Source organism: Puntigrus tetrazona, chromosome 13 (assembly GCF_018831695.1).
Source record: "Puntigrus tetrazona isolate hp1 chromosome 13, ASM1883169v1, whole genome shotgun sequence".
Taxonomy (NCBI): Eukaryota; Metazoa; Chordata; class Actinopteri; order Cypriniformes; family Cyprinidae; genus Puntigrus; species Puntigrus tetrazona.
This window is the reverse complement of record NC_056711.1, coordinates 4,363,954-4,381,321: the sequence shown is the minus strand read 5'-3', so window position 1 is coordinate 4,381,321 and position 17,368 is coordinate 4,363,954. Positions and strand designations below refer to the sequence as shown.

Here is a 17,368-nt window from a genome sequence, read left to right as displayed (position 1 = left end):
GTAGCAACTTATTTACCTCCAACCAGCTAATTGCAACAAGGACGCAGAATGATGGTAATAACATGGTACTAAATGATTTATGAGCTTCGTAAATATAAAAAAAGGGGTTTTGCATATGATATACAAACACGATATTGTGACCATGAATTTGTAATTCGTTTTCATGATTAATTTATTTGTTTTCTTGTTTTAGGTGCATTAATTAATTCCCTTGATTTAGTGGAGTTATAGCCAGTGTTGCCAAGTCTGCGGTTTTCCCATGGAATTGGGCTACGGTAATACTGATGGGCTACAGTAATACAGTAATACTGTGGTTGAAGCAACCTCAATAACATGATATTTAGCTCCTGGAATGTGAGGTTTAACAAGGGGAATTACACCAAAAAACACAATTTTTCAATCACTCTTTGTTCGGGTTATTTTTGAGTAAACCTGGCAACCTTGATCATGGCCGTGACTCAAACTAGTAAATTAAAATGAGGGATCAAATCAGTGCAGATGGTAATACTATAGTATTTTTGTATCGTAATAATTTAAATATTCTTGTTTACATGCTGCTCAAAGAACACCATGGTGCAATGTCTCAAAAATACAGAGCCCCACATTAGACGTGCAGGGGATGAAAAAAATATATTGCGTCCATTAAGAATACATTATGGCCACGTTATACTTATTAGTTTTCTTGTTTTACTTAAATCGTGGACAAGACTTACAACAACTAAATTAAAATGAGAGAACAAATAAGGTACAATGCAGCCACGTTTGAAATAAAATAAGGAAATAAATGACTACAATATAGACTTGATGTCATGACTACAATATGCTTGATATCATATTTTAATACCATGGTACTTTTGATTTGTACCATGGTAACAAATAATTAAAATACTGTTGTTTTAGTTAAATTATGGCCATAATTTAAAAACCTAAATTAAATTAGGTGATGAATTACAACAATGATGCACTATATCTCTTGCTGCAGATTAAACAGCATAGCGCTAGCAACACCAAGGTCACGGGTTTGATTCCCTGGCAAAACAAGAATGCATGACGTGTACCTTGAACGCAAAGTAAGTAGCTTTGAATAAAAGTGCCTGATAAATGTTAATGTTAAAAATGAGCACGAAGTAACCAGAATTTCAAAGATAGTACTAAAACAAAGGCACAAATTATTACAACGTGGTCATGAATAAGTAGTGGAAAATGAATTCTTAATGTGTGCTTACAGTATCTATTTATCTATTGGGGTTTGTAGAAACACACATACTTTTTATCATTGATTTGCTGAGTTGTGAGACCTGTATTAGTACCATTATGCTCTTGCGGATCCAGTGGCGATGTGGGCCGTTGAAAACAGCAAAAGTACTTTCACCCTAGAGTTCGGTAAAGATTTACAGCCAGATGTTGTTGCATTCGTGCAGTTTCTTAACTGCTCTGTTACACTTAGATTGAAAAGCTGTACTCAGCATTACTCAGAGCCCAACTCTGGATTAAATTGTTGGCAAAAAACAAGCCGAGGGCTTGCAGAAATGACGTAAAGGGGAGATAAGGCCGGAGCATGAAAGAGCTTAGTTCACAACCCAAACTTTATAGTTTTATGGCTGGGAGATAAACGCTTGCAAAGTGCAGAGTCCAATGGCAGGACCATAAGAGCAACCAATGGCTCTTTCTTTTAAAAGAGTTTACTGCTTCAGTGTCGCAAACAATCCAGATTCAACTAGACGTCACTTTTGATCCCCAGGTAATATAACTTAACCATTAAACAATGTCACTACAAACAGAAAGAGAGAATGTGTGTCAACAAGACATACGAAGACTTATCTGAATGGAAAAAAGGGTTGTGAATAGAAGGCGGCTGTTTCTAGGTAACCTGAAAAGTGAACATACACAAGTCACAGCCATACGCCTATGTCACACCTCTCAAATTATGCAATAGTGACAGATTCACATGTGAAAGAATATTTCTGCTTCCGTGTGAGAAGCTCGTGTTGTTTTTAGGGACTCGAGAGCACAAGATTATATTCAGTATTTTTAAGATACGTTCACTGAAAGGGAACCAAAAATGGTTCTTCGGTCACAATACTCTCTATAACAACCATTAACTATGGGTTTTCATTCAATAAACTCCTAAGTTTAGGCATTAGGGATGTAGAATATAGTCATGCTGAATATGTGCTTGATAATAAACAGTCAATATATTAATATTAGGTATGTTAACAAGCAACTACTCAATTGTGATAATTAGCGTTACTGTTTTTTAATCGCTACAAAACAAATGCATACTATATTGAACACGTTATAGTATATGAAACACAAAGTAACTGTACTGCGCTTTAACACCCATAATTCATTCCTAAAGCCAGAATGAGCGTTTTACCTGAAGAAACATCTAAGTAAAGATGCTGTAGTAGGTGAGGGGCTGATGGGGGAAACAACTGAAAGGTTTATGGCAATTACTGGGTGGGAGGGGACAGCTGTAAGGATGATTGAGAGAAGTGGTGGGGTTTAAAGGGAGGGGGAAAGGAAAGTGTATGTGCGGCTGCTGCCCTGCCCTGCCCTTGACCCCCTCTCCCTGTGAGGGCCTTCCTCTGCAGTGCAGGGCTGCAAACAATTCTGATGATCTCATCTTGCAGGCGCCACACACACACACACACACACACACACACACACACACACACACACACTGCACAGGGAGAAGTGCAGGTGTCTTCCGTGATTGACCGGCTGCTCTGCACATCACGGAAAGATGCTGCTGCCACCCAGGGGTGAAAAGTTCACAGTACACTTTCACGACACTTAGGTTCAAAAGTTTGAGACGTTCGAGCACGCATTTAAAATGCATTTTATTGCAGTCTTCAGGTGTCACACGATCCTTTAAAATCAATTTACTATGTGACCCTGGAGCACAAAACCTTAAGTAGCATGGATGTATCTGTAGCCTAAAATGCATTGTATGATAGCTTTTTCTCCTATGACAAAAAGAGAGATCATGCTCCATCAAGATATTTTGTACATTTCTTATCGTAATTATATATAAAAACGTCCCTTTTTATTAGAAATATGAATTGCTAAATATCTTATATCTTGGCCAAATATTTTCCTGATCCTAACACACCGTACATCAATGAAAAGTTTTTTTCAACTTTCAAGTGATGTACATATTTTAATGGAAAAAAATGTACCTCTTTGACTGGTGGTTTGTTGCTTAAGAAACACTTATTATTATCAGTGTTGAAAACAGTTCTGTACTGGGGAAATCAGTACTGCTGAATGTTTTTGTGGAAACCCTGTTAGTATGCTAGTAATACCATTTGTAATAAAAATTATTATTGTATATATATATATATATATATATATATATATATATATATATATATATATATAATTAGTTATTTGTATATGTGAATAAAAACATCCAGTAGTCTATAAAAAGAAAGGTTTTTTTTTTTTTTTCATTTTATTTGAGGAAAAGAGTACTAAAGGGTGTAGAAATATCATAATCCTTGCTAAGTATTTTAGGACAAAGTGTTTAATAGTGACTTGTTTAGAAAATTCTGAGCAGAATTAAACACTCCATGCAGAATGCCACATTTCACCTCCAAAATAAGAGCAAAATGTACTACAGAACCATTTCTGTGGTATTTCACATTATTTTATAACATTAATACACATTTTTACCACGATTTGGGTTAGTAAAATGCATTCAGACCTTTTATATTATTGAGTAGTCCTAAAATGTGCCTAATTTCCCTAAATTTAACCATATTTCCAGCAATGCCTGCGACTGATGTTCAGATTTTTCTCCTCTTACATAAACATCTGCAAACAGTAGATTTGTTTTTCAAGGCCAGTGCTACAGAAATGCAACTAATGCATGTCAGCTGATAACTGTGTTAATTTGATGAGAACACTGTGTATATATACAATATTATCTTCACAAGAGTTAATAATTCAACAGAGCTTGTTACTCACAGATTGCTCCATGCTTGTATTGCTTGTATGTTTTTTCATATTCACACATGGCGAATAAGTCAGCAGTCTCTGTTTAATATAAATAATATCATACTGGGATTTCTTTTTAAACACAAATGTACATCTGCACTGATGCTGCACGAACCACACAGGGCCTGCGTTATCGATACAGTACACGACGCTTCTGTTGAGGAGTGAGGTTATCAAGGATACGCGGGCTGACGTGGGTGATGTAGTGCAGAGAGGGGTCGTCAAAGTTGAACGGAGGGTTGAACTGCTCCTGAATGTACTCGGGCAGCAGATGAGGAATACTTAATGGAAAGAGAGAGAGAGAGGGAGAGTTAAAGGAACAAGCCAAAAAAAAAGAAGAAGCTCATTTTCCAACTCCCCTAGACGTAAACAGTTGACTTTTACCATTTTCGAATCCATTCAACCTCTGGTCTAGCAATAGCACTTTTAGCTGTAGCTTAGCATAGATCATTGCATCTGATTAGACCAACTGCATCTTATATATTTTTTTATATTTATATTTTAGTTTTTATATTTTTCCGTTTAAACCCTGAAGCTTCTATAGTTACATTGTATACTAAGAATGACGGAAAATAAAAATATTGAAGCTCTTAATTCGTTTCTGAGCGAGATGCTACTGGTCTAATCCGATTCAATGATCTATGCTAAGCTACAGCTAAAAGAGATCGGCTGAATGGATTCGAAAACTGCAACGCTCAACTGTTTGACTCTAGATGACCTGGAAAATGAGTTTATTTTCCAAAAAAGTGAGATGTTCCTTTAAGATCTTGCATGTAACCATCCACATATTATCAATTGTATGTGTGATCAGGACACTCACTCCCCAGACATGGTTTTCTTTCGTGAGCAGCAGCAGAAGCAGGCAAGCGCCGCCAGCAACAGCAGCAGCAGGAGAGGGATACCAATGCCCAGGACCAGCCCCAAAATTAAAGACTTCTTATCCTCCGCAGTCTGAGCGCCCATCAGGTTTGTCCGGTTAATGTTGTTCCAGTCTGAAGTGGAGAAGAAAAGCAAATTATGAAAAATCTTATGACCAGACTCACACAGAGCCTGAGCACCGTTGTCTGGTGATGCTCTTACCAAAACTGCACAGCTGTGAATCCTCCTTTAGATCCGTGCCGTTGCACACACACCTGTATCCCCCGTAGGTGTTGACGCATTGGGCTGTTTTTGAACACGGATCCTCTTTTGCTGTGCATTCATTGAGGTCTAAAAAAAAAGGGTGACAAAGTCTACAATCAAGGAGTAGATAAGCACAGTGGAATTAGTATATGTAACAGTTAATTGCATTAGCTAAATATAATTTGTTGAATAGTGCTTCAAGAGGACTGATATTCAGTACAACAGCACTGTTTGCTTCAATTGTTTAGACTGTTTGTTTGATGTCTGTGTTTTAGATAGACTGTCAGGGTGTGTGTTGGTGGTGGGCATGTTTCTAGAAGTCTTACTAGAAGTCTTACATGGTCATGGTCATTAAAGGTCATTAAAGGCTTACTCCATTCTCTGAACGCAAATTAAGGTATTTTAGATGAAATTTGAGAGGCAGTGGTTCAACAGTAATATTATGAAGCTATGAGAATACTTTTTGTGTGGAAAGAAAAAAATAATGAGTTTATTTAACCATTCGTCACTGTGAAGTAGCATCCACTGGATGATCTACAAAATAGATCTACGGAGACATCACGGTGCTGAATCATTAAAGAAATGTTATTTTTGTTTTCTTACTATACAAAAATATTCTTGTAGCTTCAATGCATTATGCTACCCACTGATGGCAGATGGAGCATTCAGACGACGTCTTTCATACTTTGGGGGTAAGTGATTAATAACTTTTTGGGGTGGAGTAACCCTTTAACTTAATCACTCAAGGATTTCTTCAAAACACTGTTGCATTCAGGAATAAATCAAGGGACTGCCTTTGGGTCACTGAATTATCCTCTGAAGGATTCATTCAAAAACACTGATTCATTCAGGAACAAAATGATGGATTTTATTAACGAGTGAATCATTAAATCATTCACTCAGTGATTCGTTAAAAAACACTGATTCATTCAGGAACAAAATGAGTGATTTTATTCACGAGTGAATCATTAAATCTTTCACTCAGTGATTCTTTAAAAAAACACAGATTCATTCAAGAACAAAATTCCTACGTCACCCATTCGCTGTATTAAGTTTGATCACACACACTTTTAAAAAAGCAGTGGTTCATGTGAAAAAAATCTAATGTTTTAGTATGTTTTTACCTTCCACAGAGGCTGAACGGATGCCGTAGTACTGACTGACTCGGGTCAGGTAGTCCATGACATACCAGTGCGGCGTATCACTGGACACATTTATCCTGTACTCATTCTGCCCACCCACTGAGGATGAATCAGGAGCTATAGCACTGGCGTTGTAGAACTTGTTCTGGAAACCCATCGACAGGATCTCCTCCAGCTGCAGAAATGAATGTGGGCTGTAGTGTTAATGACATGCCATGTCTGAATTTATCTGACATTTTCACATCTCAGATATATGCACTGACCTTACTCAGTCCCGAGGAAGATGCCTGATTTCCCCAGCTCACGGATACGTTAAAAACATTCCATCCTAAAGAAAAAAAACGTGTTGTGGGTCTCTCTTAATATATGAAACCTATAAAGCCAGTTGCTGAGGAGAATATGGGACAGATTTCCCTGCCTCCTGTTTTTGATAGCCCCTTTTCAGGTCATTCATTTTTAGTGGCCAAGCACTGAAGGTGTTCTTCCTACGCTCTATGGTAGCCCATATAACCATTTTGTAAAAATGTTTAAAATTTGACAAAGAAAGAACAGTCTGAACATGAACCACACTAAATTAGTATCTCTAACTCAAACTCTCTAGCATCACCACTCGTCTCTAATTCCTTAGCTAATGATTATGGTTTCCTCGGCTAGACGAATGCACTTCATAACATCATTTTCAATCATACATTTTTTCCACCATTCAGAATTTTTCAAGCTCACAGTTTGTCCAGTATTTGACCAAAAAAGACAAAGTTGAGGCACCAGTTCAAACTGTTTCAAACTGAGCAAGGTGTGAATGAATTCATCGAAGAGCTCACCAAAGCGGATGTGAGACTGTGCCATCTAGTGGGCGGAAGATATTTTTGCTTATAACTTCTTAACAGTTCGGCCAAAAAAAAATAAATCACAAGACTGGTCTCTTTACATGTTAGCCATTTTGGGCTTCTGCCATTTAGAATTTTTTTTACAAAAAATGGCAAAAAATACAAAATGGGATGTATCAAAACTTGCTATGCGGTTAGTCAACCACTTCCTTGTGGGCAAAACTTTTAATGAAATAATATAAATGTCATGATTCCTTTAATCATGTTGAAAACGTTAATATCAATTATGCCATAATCCGTCAAACTTCCTGTCATTTTGATTTGTGTTGAAAACCTACTTCTCATTTTACTCCTAGACCATGGGTCTGATTTTTACCAAATTTGTTTTAGAGGCCAAGAACCACCCACCGCACAGCTTTTAAACTAAATTACAATTCAATGACATGATATTACGGTTTCTTTCTTTCTTTTTCTTGTTTTTACAAATGACTCCAATATTCATAAAGGTAAATCAACACATTCTCACCTGTAGGATTAGCAGAGTCACCTAAAAAGAAAAGAGAGAAAAAATCAACAAAATCAGTCATTTATGTAACGTAGAAATTGGTTTAACTGATTGAAGGATTCAAAATCTTGTTTTCTTCAATCCGTTATCTGTGTACAGTAGTTTTGAACTTAAAGCCACTTGCCACAGCTGTCAGAGTCTCTGGTCTTCTGATAACGGCATGAGCAGCGCACTGATCCAGGCATGTTCACACACTCAAACTTGGCGCTGGGACAGGCCGAGGGGTCCAGACACTCATTAATATCTGTGGGTGAAAAAAAGCACGCGTGACTGCAAGCGGCAAGCGCGTCTCCTAGAGCGAGTGGTAGCATGTGAACTCTTGTGGCATACCTTCGCACTGTATTCCGTTGCCTTTGTAGCCACGCTTACATTTACATGTGTAATTGTAGCCAGTGCTGGTGCAGTCTGCCATCTGATGACATGGGAAGGGGAACGGAGGGAGGCAGAAGTCTGTGGGACACGGTTAGGCAAATTTGATTTAGGAAAAAAAAACTGTTACGGCTCTAAAATCTCATCTGAAGCTGTTGCAGTGAAGAATAGCGAAATAAGTACTCGCCATTTTCAAAACACTTGTATCCTTGTTTGCCCTGGTATACGGTCGGAGGAGGGCACGGTCCACATGTGAACGGTTCTCCTTCTTTCTGTCTTATGCATTCCACACCGGGAAAACAGGGCTGGCCTTTACAAGGATCTGCTCTGTTATCACAGTACTTGCCACTGAAACCCGATGGACAAAGACATCCCACAATCTAGATGTAGACACACACACACATTAAAAACATGTAAAATAAATAAAAATGGATAAAAAAAAATGGATAAAAATATATATATATATATATATATATATATATATATATATATATATATATATATATATATATATAAAATGCTATGGTTACAGTTTTGGGTCATTAAAATGTTTTCTAAATAAATACTTTTATTTATTCCACAAGTATGCATTAAATTGCATAAATACATTTATAATGACATTTATAATGTTAAAAAGACCACAATGGTTTAACAAATTGATGATAATGATAATAATAATAATAAGCAGCATGGATCATATGGCTGATTTACTTAAATTACATTTTGGAATATATTCAAACTGAATATAATAATAACAGTAGTAAAAACATACAGTAATATATCAACAATAATAAAAAATACTCCCAAATTGTGGTAACATCACGCCCAGTTTAAATGGAAAGCTTCTTTGTACGTTCACCTGAAACTTTCCCTGCAGGTGGTTCTCCACCACGCTGTCGTACTGACAGCTTCCTCCGTTCATACAGTTACAGAGCTGCAGAACAGGGGTGATCACCGAGCTGGATGTTTGGTCGCTCACTTGAACTGTCAGATTGACTGGCTGAATGCCAGAAGGGGTCCACGTGAAGATACCGTCATCTTCAGAATACAGATAAACCAATAAAATATGAATGCACCCAAATGTAAAGCATGCATGACATTAGTTTTACAGTTAACTGAGGATGATGCTTTAGACATAGACCTAACAGATGATCTCACTGACGTCTGCATTTCTTTGTAAACAGACTAAGTTTATAAAAAAAGTATGGTTGGCAATAAATCATACTGCTGCCGATGTTGACCCGTGGAGAGCGCGGTAAGGCAATGGAGAAAGTGATCGGGTCCTTGTTCGGATCCTGGGCCTTGAACTGAACTCTAACTGTACTGTTGACTTTACACATGATAACAAATGGCTCTGTCACAATGGGTGGCAGGTTTCCTGTTGAACACAAGCAAACGAAGAGAGAGAGAGTCGCTAAAATTAACTAACAGGAGGAACTTTTTATCACTCGCAAGTGTATATATTAGTACAATTTAAAAAGACATGTTTGAGATTGCTTTGGAGCTGTAATATCTGAGCGCATCTTGAAATAAGTCTTTTTTCTTAGTAATATATATATATATATATATATATATATATATATATATATATATATATATATATATATATATTTATTTTTAATTGATACAGTACTTTTCATTAAAACTGAATAAATACATTTATCATGCAAGAAATCTAAAATAATTTTATTTAAAACATGCTGTTCTTTTGAAAGTTCTATTTATGAAGAAAGTGTGTGTGTGTGTGTGTCTAAACAATTATTTGCACATTGATAATAATAAGAAACATTTCTTCAGCAAATCAGTATGATATTAAAGAATTACGTGACTCTGAAGTAATTATAGTAATTATAAATTACAACATAAATAAATTACATTTTTAAATGTATTCAACTAGAAAACACTTATTTTAAATGTTTTAAATGCAGCCTTGGTAAGCACAAGAGATTTTTATTTTTTTTTAAATCACATCTCGCCAACCCCATTTTTGTTTTAGTGAAGTTTTTAGTTAGGTTAATATATTTTTGTGCTTTAGAGCTGATGTGGATGAGCAGCTAACCGTAAATTTGCGCTCGGCTCTGAAGCAGCTGCTGGTCTTTCTGAACATCTTGGCCGAGGACTAGGCTTCCCGTGGCCAGGATGTCATGCACACACTGCATGCTGCCCTGGCAGGTCTGACTGTGTTTGGCCAGGACATCTGGGCTCACCGAGGACATCAGTTGCTCTGTCATCACGGGATTGAATGGAACACTAGGAGGCTGTGACATCAGAAGACTCTCTGGAACAGGAACAGCCCCTGTGGAAAACAATCGGAGAAAGAAGACACCATAAGTACAGTGACCAATAATGAAATCTTAAAGGAACATATAAAGTATTCCTTTTTTGATTCATAGAGAGTTTGGAAGGATCCTAATTTGAATTTTTGACTTGAAGTATTTCAAGAGCCAAACAAAAACTATTTTAAACTCCTAAAACAACATATTCAGTATTATACAGAATATAGAATACATTTTTTCCTATTATTAGGAACTTTGTACAGAATTCCATTATAGGACTTGTTTCAAATGACTATTCTAACAGGAGTACATATTTCTTCCATACTATTTGATCGGGGCACACAATGTTAAAAATAGAAGAATGCCAGTTTACATGTAAGGATCATTTTAAAAAGATCACTTATTAAGGAAATAATATAGACCTACTGAAGTGCACACCGAATTTAATATTTTGGAGACTTGACTGCATTTTATTTACTGTTAAGTGGAAATGTATTACAGGTTATATTAAATGCAATTAGTTGAACTTTAGAGAGCCATTTAACCTAAAAGTAGGGCTTAGGTACATCTGTATATGTAATTTCATAATTACTTCTATTGTTTTTGAAATATGCTAAAAATACTGCTGACAAACATTCATGGTAAAATAAAATATAAAATGTAATTTCTGCTAAAACTTGTAAATGTATTTAAACCCCCCACAATTTTTGCGTTAAATAAGCTGCAACTTAGTCGATTTTAAATATTTTAACTTTGAATCCAACATCAAATAACACTACAGTTAAAATGATATGCTAATCAAGTCATTCACATGCGCTTTAGCTTCTTCACTTTGCCACTAGGTGCTGCTTTTTTAGCTTTAAAAGCTCACAAACACTGCTTTAAATGAAATCGACCAATCACTGGAGGGGTTTGAAAAAGTAATGGTTGAATGAATCATTTAGTGTTTTTTGACCTTGAATGCATGTCAACTTGTTGTTTGTGACTCTCAAAACCAAAATATGACCTTTTCATAACTCACAATATGAGCAATTTAAGATATGAATTATACTACAAGTGTACATTTTAACAATTAAGCAAACATGTTTTTCCACAAGGGTTGCAGTTTCTGCAATATACTATACAATATAATATAATATACAATTTACGTAATCCAACTGAAGAGTTCACGCACATGACTGCCCGAAGGGAATCAGGCTCTGTTCAGAGGGGATGTTGTTGTTTACAGAAGGCACCATACGGCCATTGGAGAGCAGGAAGTCATCAGACCTGTTGGCGTTCCAGTGTCCTAGCAAACCCAGTGTACGGTTGTAGAACCTCTGCGGGACCTCCACCAGAGCGCTCAGCCTCCCAGCATTGCCTCTCCACACGAGCACGTCCAGGCCCTCGCCGTACACCACTGCACAGCGGCTCGTAGAGGTACAGCGCACCGCAAAGCCCTGCTCGTTTACATGCACCACTCCTGTCAGAACAGCAGAGAGCGCTTAGTTAAATCTAAAACAGGAGCAGCATTGGAAATCCCTTCTAAAAACAGCATATGAAAGGAGCAGTATGTCCGAATTCACAGTATTCATAAAACATTTGCTGAAAAGCTATTTCCCGTGAGATTCTGAAGTGCACATCTGATTGACACTAAATGTTCTTGTCTTAGGAAATTTGTAACCAGGCTATTTTGGGTCACCACTGACTTCCAATGGTCAACGGTGACCAAGACAGAATTAAAATTTTTGGGTGAATTATCCTTAAGGTTTTATTAATAACCAGTAAAAGGTGATATGTGACCCTAGACCACAAAACCAGTCTTAAGTGTCTTAATTTTCTTTTCATCTGAAAGCTGAATAAATAAGCTTTTTATTGATGTATGGAAACTGCCTTTAACTTTGACCATAATGAAGTTCTTAGCAAAGCATATTACCAATTAAAAGTTAAGTTTTAAAGTAAAAATTTACAAAATCTACTTAAAATGCATCCCAGGATGCTTACATTATGCCATATGTCCATCTGTTTTACTTCATAGATTATTATTCTAAACTATAGAAACACTTTACAATAAGGTGAACATAAACAAAGCTAACATAAACAATGCATTCATTACACTATTTATTAGTCATTGTTAACGTTAGTTAATAAAAATGCAATCTTTCATTGTTAGTTCATGTTAGCTCACAAAGCATTAGCTAATGTTAACAAACGCAACTTGTGGTTTTAATAATGCGTTAGTAAATGCTGAAATTATACTTAATTGAGATTAATAAATGCTGTACAAATATTGTTAATTTTAAGTTCATGTTAACTAATGTTATTAAGTTACGTTAACTACTGAAACTTAATGTAAAGTGTTACCATTATTTCTTTGCTTCAGCAAGTGAAAACCTTGAAATCTTCTTACCAACAGACACGGGAATGTCCTGATCATTAACCAAGACCTTAAGTCCATCCCCGGATTCGGCACATCGCCACTCCACCTTTCAAGAAATAATTTTACAACTTTTATATTGTGGACATTTATTTACATTGATGCACGTAGATCCATATTTAATCTAAAATGTCAGACTCACTTTTCCAGCACCCTGATAGAAGGCAGCTAATCGTACTAGAGCTGACACAAGTTTGGGCTGCCCGTTGACCACTAGAACATCTGTTTGTCCCTGCAGGGTGAATATGTTTGATCCCGAGCTGGAGGAGAGACGGACTATAACATACTCCCCCAAACCTTTGAAGGTATACTCACTCCCGTCAAAGGTAATAAAGTGGAGACTACCGTATACCATGCCTGGATGAACAAGAGTGCAACAGAGACTCTTTAAAGATACTTCCTTGTTAATATGAGCTTGATTTTTTTTAGATCCATTCAAGTAGCAGTCATAAGGGATGTAAAAATGATCAAATCTGACAAAGAAAATGAAATGCATATGCAATGCAAAGTACAGATGACATACTTCCAGATGTTTAATCCATCAGTTTCAGATCTACAATCTAGTTTAAGAGCTGTGCTCCACAATTTTAAAATAACTGTAGACCAAATCTTTTATTGATTCGATCCTTAAGTATTGAAACCCAAATGAATTCAAATCATTTCCAGAGCAAATATTTACACCCCTGGTAGTCATGCATAAGTGAGTTGGCGAGGTCTAAATCTCTTACCAATGCCTGGTGCCCCCCGATTCCCAGGTATACTGCTGTCAGAGCTGTTCCAACTGTACCCTTGGCACCGATCAAGTGGTCTTTTTTCCAAATAAAGGTCACACAGAGAAGACTGAACACAGCACCACTGGAAGGGTAAAAGATCCTTGTCTATTAACAAAGACACCATGAAAAAGGTCAAATCGATAATCAGGTAACACGATTACAGGTTCGACTTACAAAGCCAAAACTTCATAAGAACAAGTGATATTTGAAATGGCTTTACCCATAAGTTGTTGCATCTTGTCGTCAGTAAAGTACCGTTCACTGTAACCAGCCAGCAGGGGGCCCTCTGGATCAAATACACATCTCTTTCCTGCCTTTTGTTTGTTATACAGGACAGACTGAAAGACACGGCCCCTGTTGCCACCCCACCTAAGAGCTCTCAGATCCCTCACTTGTGCCATCTGTTCTGATGGGACAGGCTCAAGGATAAAAGCCAGGTCCTCCTGTGCTTGAACACGGGTGCAGGGACATGGTGCCAGTCCTAATGCCCATTCTTTAGGATCTGGCTCATTGAAAGCCCATACCTGGCACTGCCTCTGAGGATCCGAGCTGGATTCAGAAGAACCTGTCAGGTCATACACCAGCTGCCCCAGTTTGCCTGTGTTACCCATGACAGTCTGGGGGCGATAACGCCCTCCTGAGCCAAACAGGTTGTCTGGTGGCTTTGGAATCTCATTGTGAAAGTTGCTTTTGCCATCAGTGTAACCTATAAGAGCGTCATGATTGGTCCTCTGTCCTGGACCCCAGTTCATGTCACTGTAGCGGAGTAGGGCAAAGGAACGTAGTCCATCTGTGGTCAGAATGCACTGGAAGGTGTTGGTCTGTAAAAGATGTTAGACTGATTATTATAAAACAAACTAGCATTTAAAGGCCTTTTAAAATTGGACCATCTTGCCAGTAAATATCTGTCTTAAGAACTCTGTATAGCTGTTTTTGAAGAATGCACCCTGCACAAACAGCCTCTTAGTCATTGCAAAATACAATTCCAGGATTCCTAACAATGCAAATTAGGACAGAGAGTGGGGGTTTGGGTGGGGACAGCAACACTATACCAAGTCCATAAATTTACTAACCATATCAGGAACTAGTGAGAGAAAGGATATAGCTTTCATTTTGTGTAAGATGAGACATAACCCACAATTTTTTCCACTTTTGACCGAAATAATTTTATGTTATTGTTATTGCAACATTTTGTTTTGTACTGTGCTTTTTCATTTCCTCATTTGTCCATGCTCGCAGTACAAATGGTGTAGGATCAGTTTGCAAAAGTTTAATATTTAGGTTTAGTTTGTTCCAATCACTAACTCTAATGATGAACAGTATATATTCATTCATTTAACACTCACCTCAGAAAAGTTAATCTTTTGATAGGACACAGGCAAAACGTGATCCCATGTGATTTTCAGTATCCAGGAGGGGGAAAAGGGGGGTTTGTCTCTTTCAGTCTCAAAGTTGCTAATATCTTGTGCTGTTCGTTGAAATATTGCCTCAGCATAGATGTCAGATACATTGAACAAGTTGTATTCCTGTTGGACAAAAAGAGATTTCTCCAAATTGGAAAGTTTTACTTGAGTGAAACCTAATTTGTGTTACATTAATTTCTACAATATGCAGTAATTAATCTAAATATGCACGCCATTTGTTTAAAACTAGTCATTTCATTACTGGTACAGCACCTACATAACTAGGTCAACAAATCACAGAAATTCAACAAAGACACAAAATGTTACATTATTTATGGCAATGCTAACCTGGTATAGTAGTTTTCCATCCCCAAGGGTAAGGTCAGCATCGTCCCAGAATGCAGCTAGCATGGGATGGCCCTCATTACCATTGAAACCCTCTGGGAATGGAGCAGGGAGCAACAGTTTCTCATTTTCACTGACCGACTGAAACTGCACCAATCCATTATCTGAAAACTGAGAATGTGCATATAGCAATAACTGTTAATCTTTAAAATGTGAACAGAGGTAAGCCTAACTGTAAGGAGTCACTGTGTTTCCCATAAAAGCTATGTGTGGTATTATTATTATTTTGGTAATTTCAGATCTATTATGTTGCTGACCACTACATTGATATTAAAACATGAACAGTTATTGTGCATGCTTACAAACAGCCGCTCATATATTTTGCCCATGAATGGAAAGCCTGCAGGAGGAGTGATGTATGGAGAATTTCCATCTGCCTCTGTCTTTGGCAACCCAGCATCACCTGCTTCCTCTCCAAATGGATACAGGTCACGTTCTGTGAAAATATATACAAAATGCAGCCCATGGGGTAAAGGTTTGGCTGGTTAACTTGGGCGTTTAGCCACTGCTGACTGCACTATCTGGTCAACAACAACAAAAAAAAGCTTGTGCAATTAAGTTTAAAAATAGGTTGGCAAATAGGTTGGCATTGCATCTGGAAAATAAATTTGAGGTAAGTTTAAGGTTATTAAGCTGTAAGATATGAATCTCACGTGTGCATCATTTACTACCAACAAAGTGACAAAAGTTAGAGAGAGACACAAAGAGACAGAGAGAGAATTAGAAAAAAATACTGAAATATTTTATATAGAAATATTGTATTTATGATTGTAATATAATACCCCACCCATTGGCGGCAGCTGTGGGCAGTAGCTATCTCTGGTAGAGCAGGTACAGCTGTAAGATCCTATGAAATTGGTGCATATTCTGTTGCCATAACACACGTCAGGAGATAAACACTCGTTCCGGTCTATGCATCCATCCATTCCATTCCCATTTCCTTTTGAGGCATCCCATCCATTGCCACACTGGCACTGAAACCCACCTGCGGAGTTGTAGCATGTGGCTGCAGGATGGCATCCACCCCTATTGGACTGACATTCATCTAGATCCACACAAAGAGACCCTAGTGCAATAAGACCTGGTGCACATACACATATATAAGATCCAGGGGTATTAATGCATTGGCTTGACTTGTGGCAACGTAAGGGTGATTTGGAACACTCATCAAGGTCCTTACAGTATGTCCCATTTCCAATGTAACCTAAAAGACACTGGCATGTAAAAGAGCCCACTGTGTTCCAGCATCTTGCCATGGGGTGGCAGGTAGAGTTATTGGCACATTCGTTATTGTCGATGCAGGTACCATTTTCCTCATGATGTCCTGGTGGGCAAGAACACTGATACGATCCAGGATTATTGATGCATACCTGATCTGGACGACAAATTTTGTTCAACAGGCATTCATTTATATCAGTACATCTTCGGCCCTGAGCTTCAAAACCGTTTGCACATGGACATTGGAAAGACCCTGCTGTATTGACACATACAGCATTGATAGTGCAGGGACTGTTATTTGCTAGGCATTCATTAATGTCTTGACACGTGGTTCTGTTAAGAGCGTAACCCAAGTTGCAGTTACATTCATAAGACCCAGGGGTATTTACACATGTAGAGTAAGGTTGACATATGGATTCATTCTTTCCACATTCATCTATGTCAAAACACCAAGTTCCATTGCTCCAAAATCCTTTGTCACAAGCACAGTAAAATGAGCCAATTGTGTTAATGCAAGTCCCATGAGTGCAGAGTGGGCCAAATTCTGGGTGTGAGCACTCATCTATATCCTCACATCGAGTACTCCTGGTACCATTAGAGGAGAATCCAAGATCACAAAGGCAGAGAAATGAGCCTTCAGTGTTGACACAGACACTATGGTCTGAACATGTAGAATTGTTTAGGCATTCATTAACATCCTCACAGACGGTCTGATTCCCCTCATACCCATCCCAGCATTCACAGAAATACAATCCTGCTGTGTTTTTGCAGTTGGAGGCATTTGGGCACTGTGCTTTCCCCGTGGCACATTCATCAACATCCAAACAAAGAGAGTCGTTAGAGTAAAGGA

General features: G+C 37.7%; 2 protein-coding genes across 2 annotated transcripts; both read right to left on the bottom strand.

The window, feature by feature from the left end:
* Positions 1-3,491: 3,491 nt before the first annotated feature.
* Positions 3,492-8,108, bottom strand: LOC122356983. The gene is made up of 7 exons (XM_043256129.1): positions 7,989-8,108; positions 7,620-7,902; positions 6,530-6,594; positions 6,249-6,441; positions 5,083-5,211; positions 4,823-4,994; positions 3,492-4,283 (listed from the first exon to the last, which is right to left on the bottom strand). Exons 2-7 carry the CDS (start codon positions 7,678-7,680, stop codon positions 4,133-4,135), a joined length of 771 nt encoding a protein of 256 aa, XP_043112064.1. The 5' UTR covers positions 7,681-7,902; positions 7,989-8,108; the 3' UTR covers positions 3,492-4,132.
* Positions 7,769-17,299, bottom strand: si:ch73-105b23.6 (mucin-4). Its single transcript, XM_043255865.1, has 16 exons — positions 17,245-17,299; positions 16,088-16,381; positions 15,603-15,736; positions 15,244-15,411; positions 14,839-15,018; positions 13,713-14,313; positions 13,448-13,597; positions 12,862-13,076; positions 12,693-12,768; positions 11,478-11,765; positions 10,087-10,323; positions 9,253-9,405; positions 8,887-9,065; positions 8,215-8,407; positions 7,989-8,108; positions 7,769-7,902 (listed from the first exon to the last, which is right to left on the bottom strand). The coding sequence occupies exons 1-16, from the start codon at positions 17,297-17,299 to the stop codon at positions 7,769-7,771; spliced, it is 3,177 nt and encodes a 1,058-aa protein (XP_043111800.1).
* Positions 17,300-17,368: the final 69 nt, after the last annotated feature.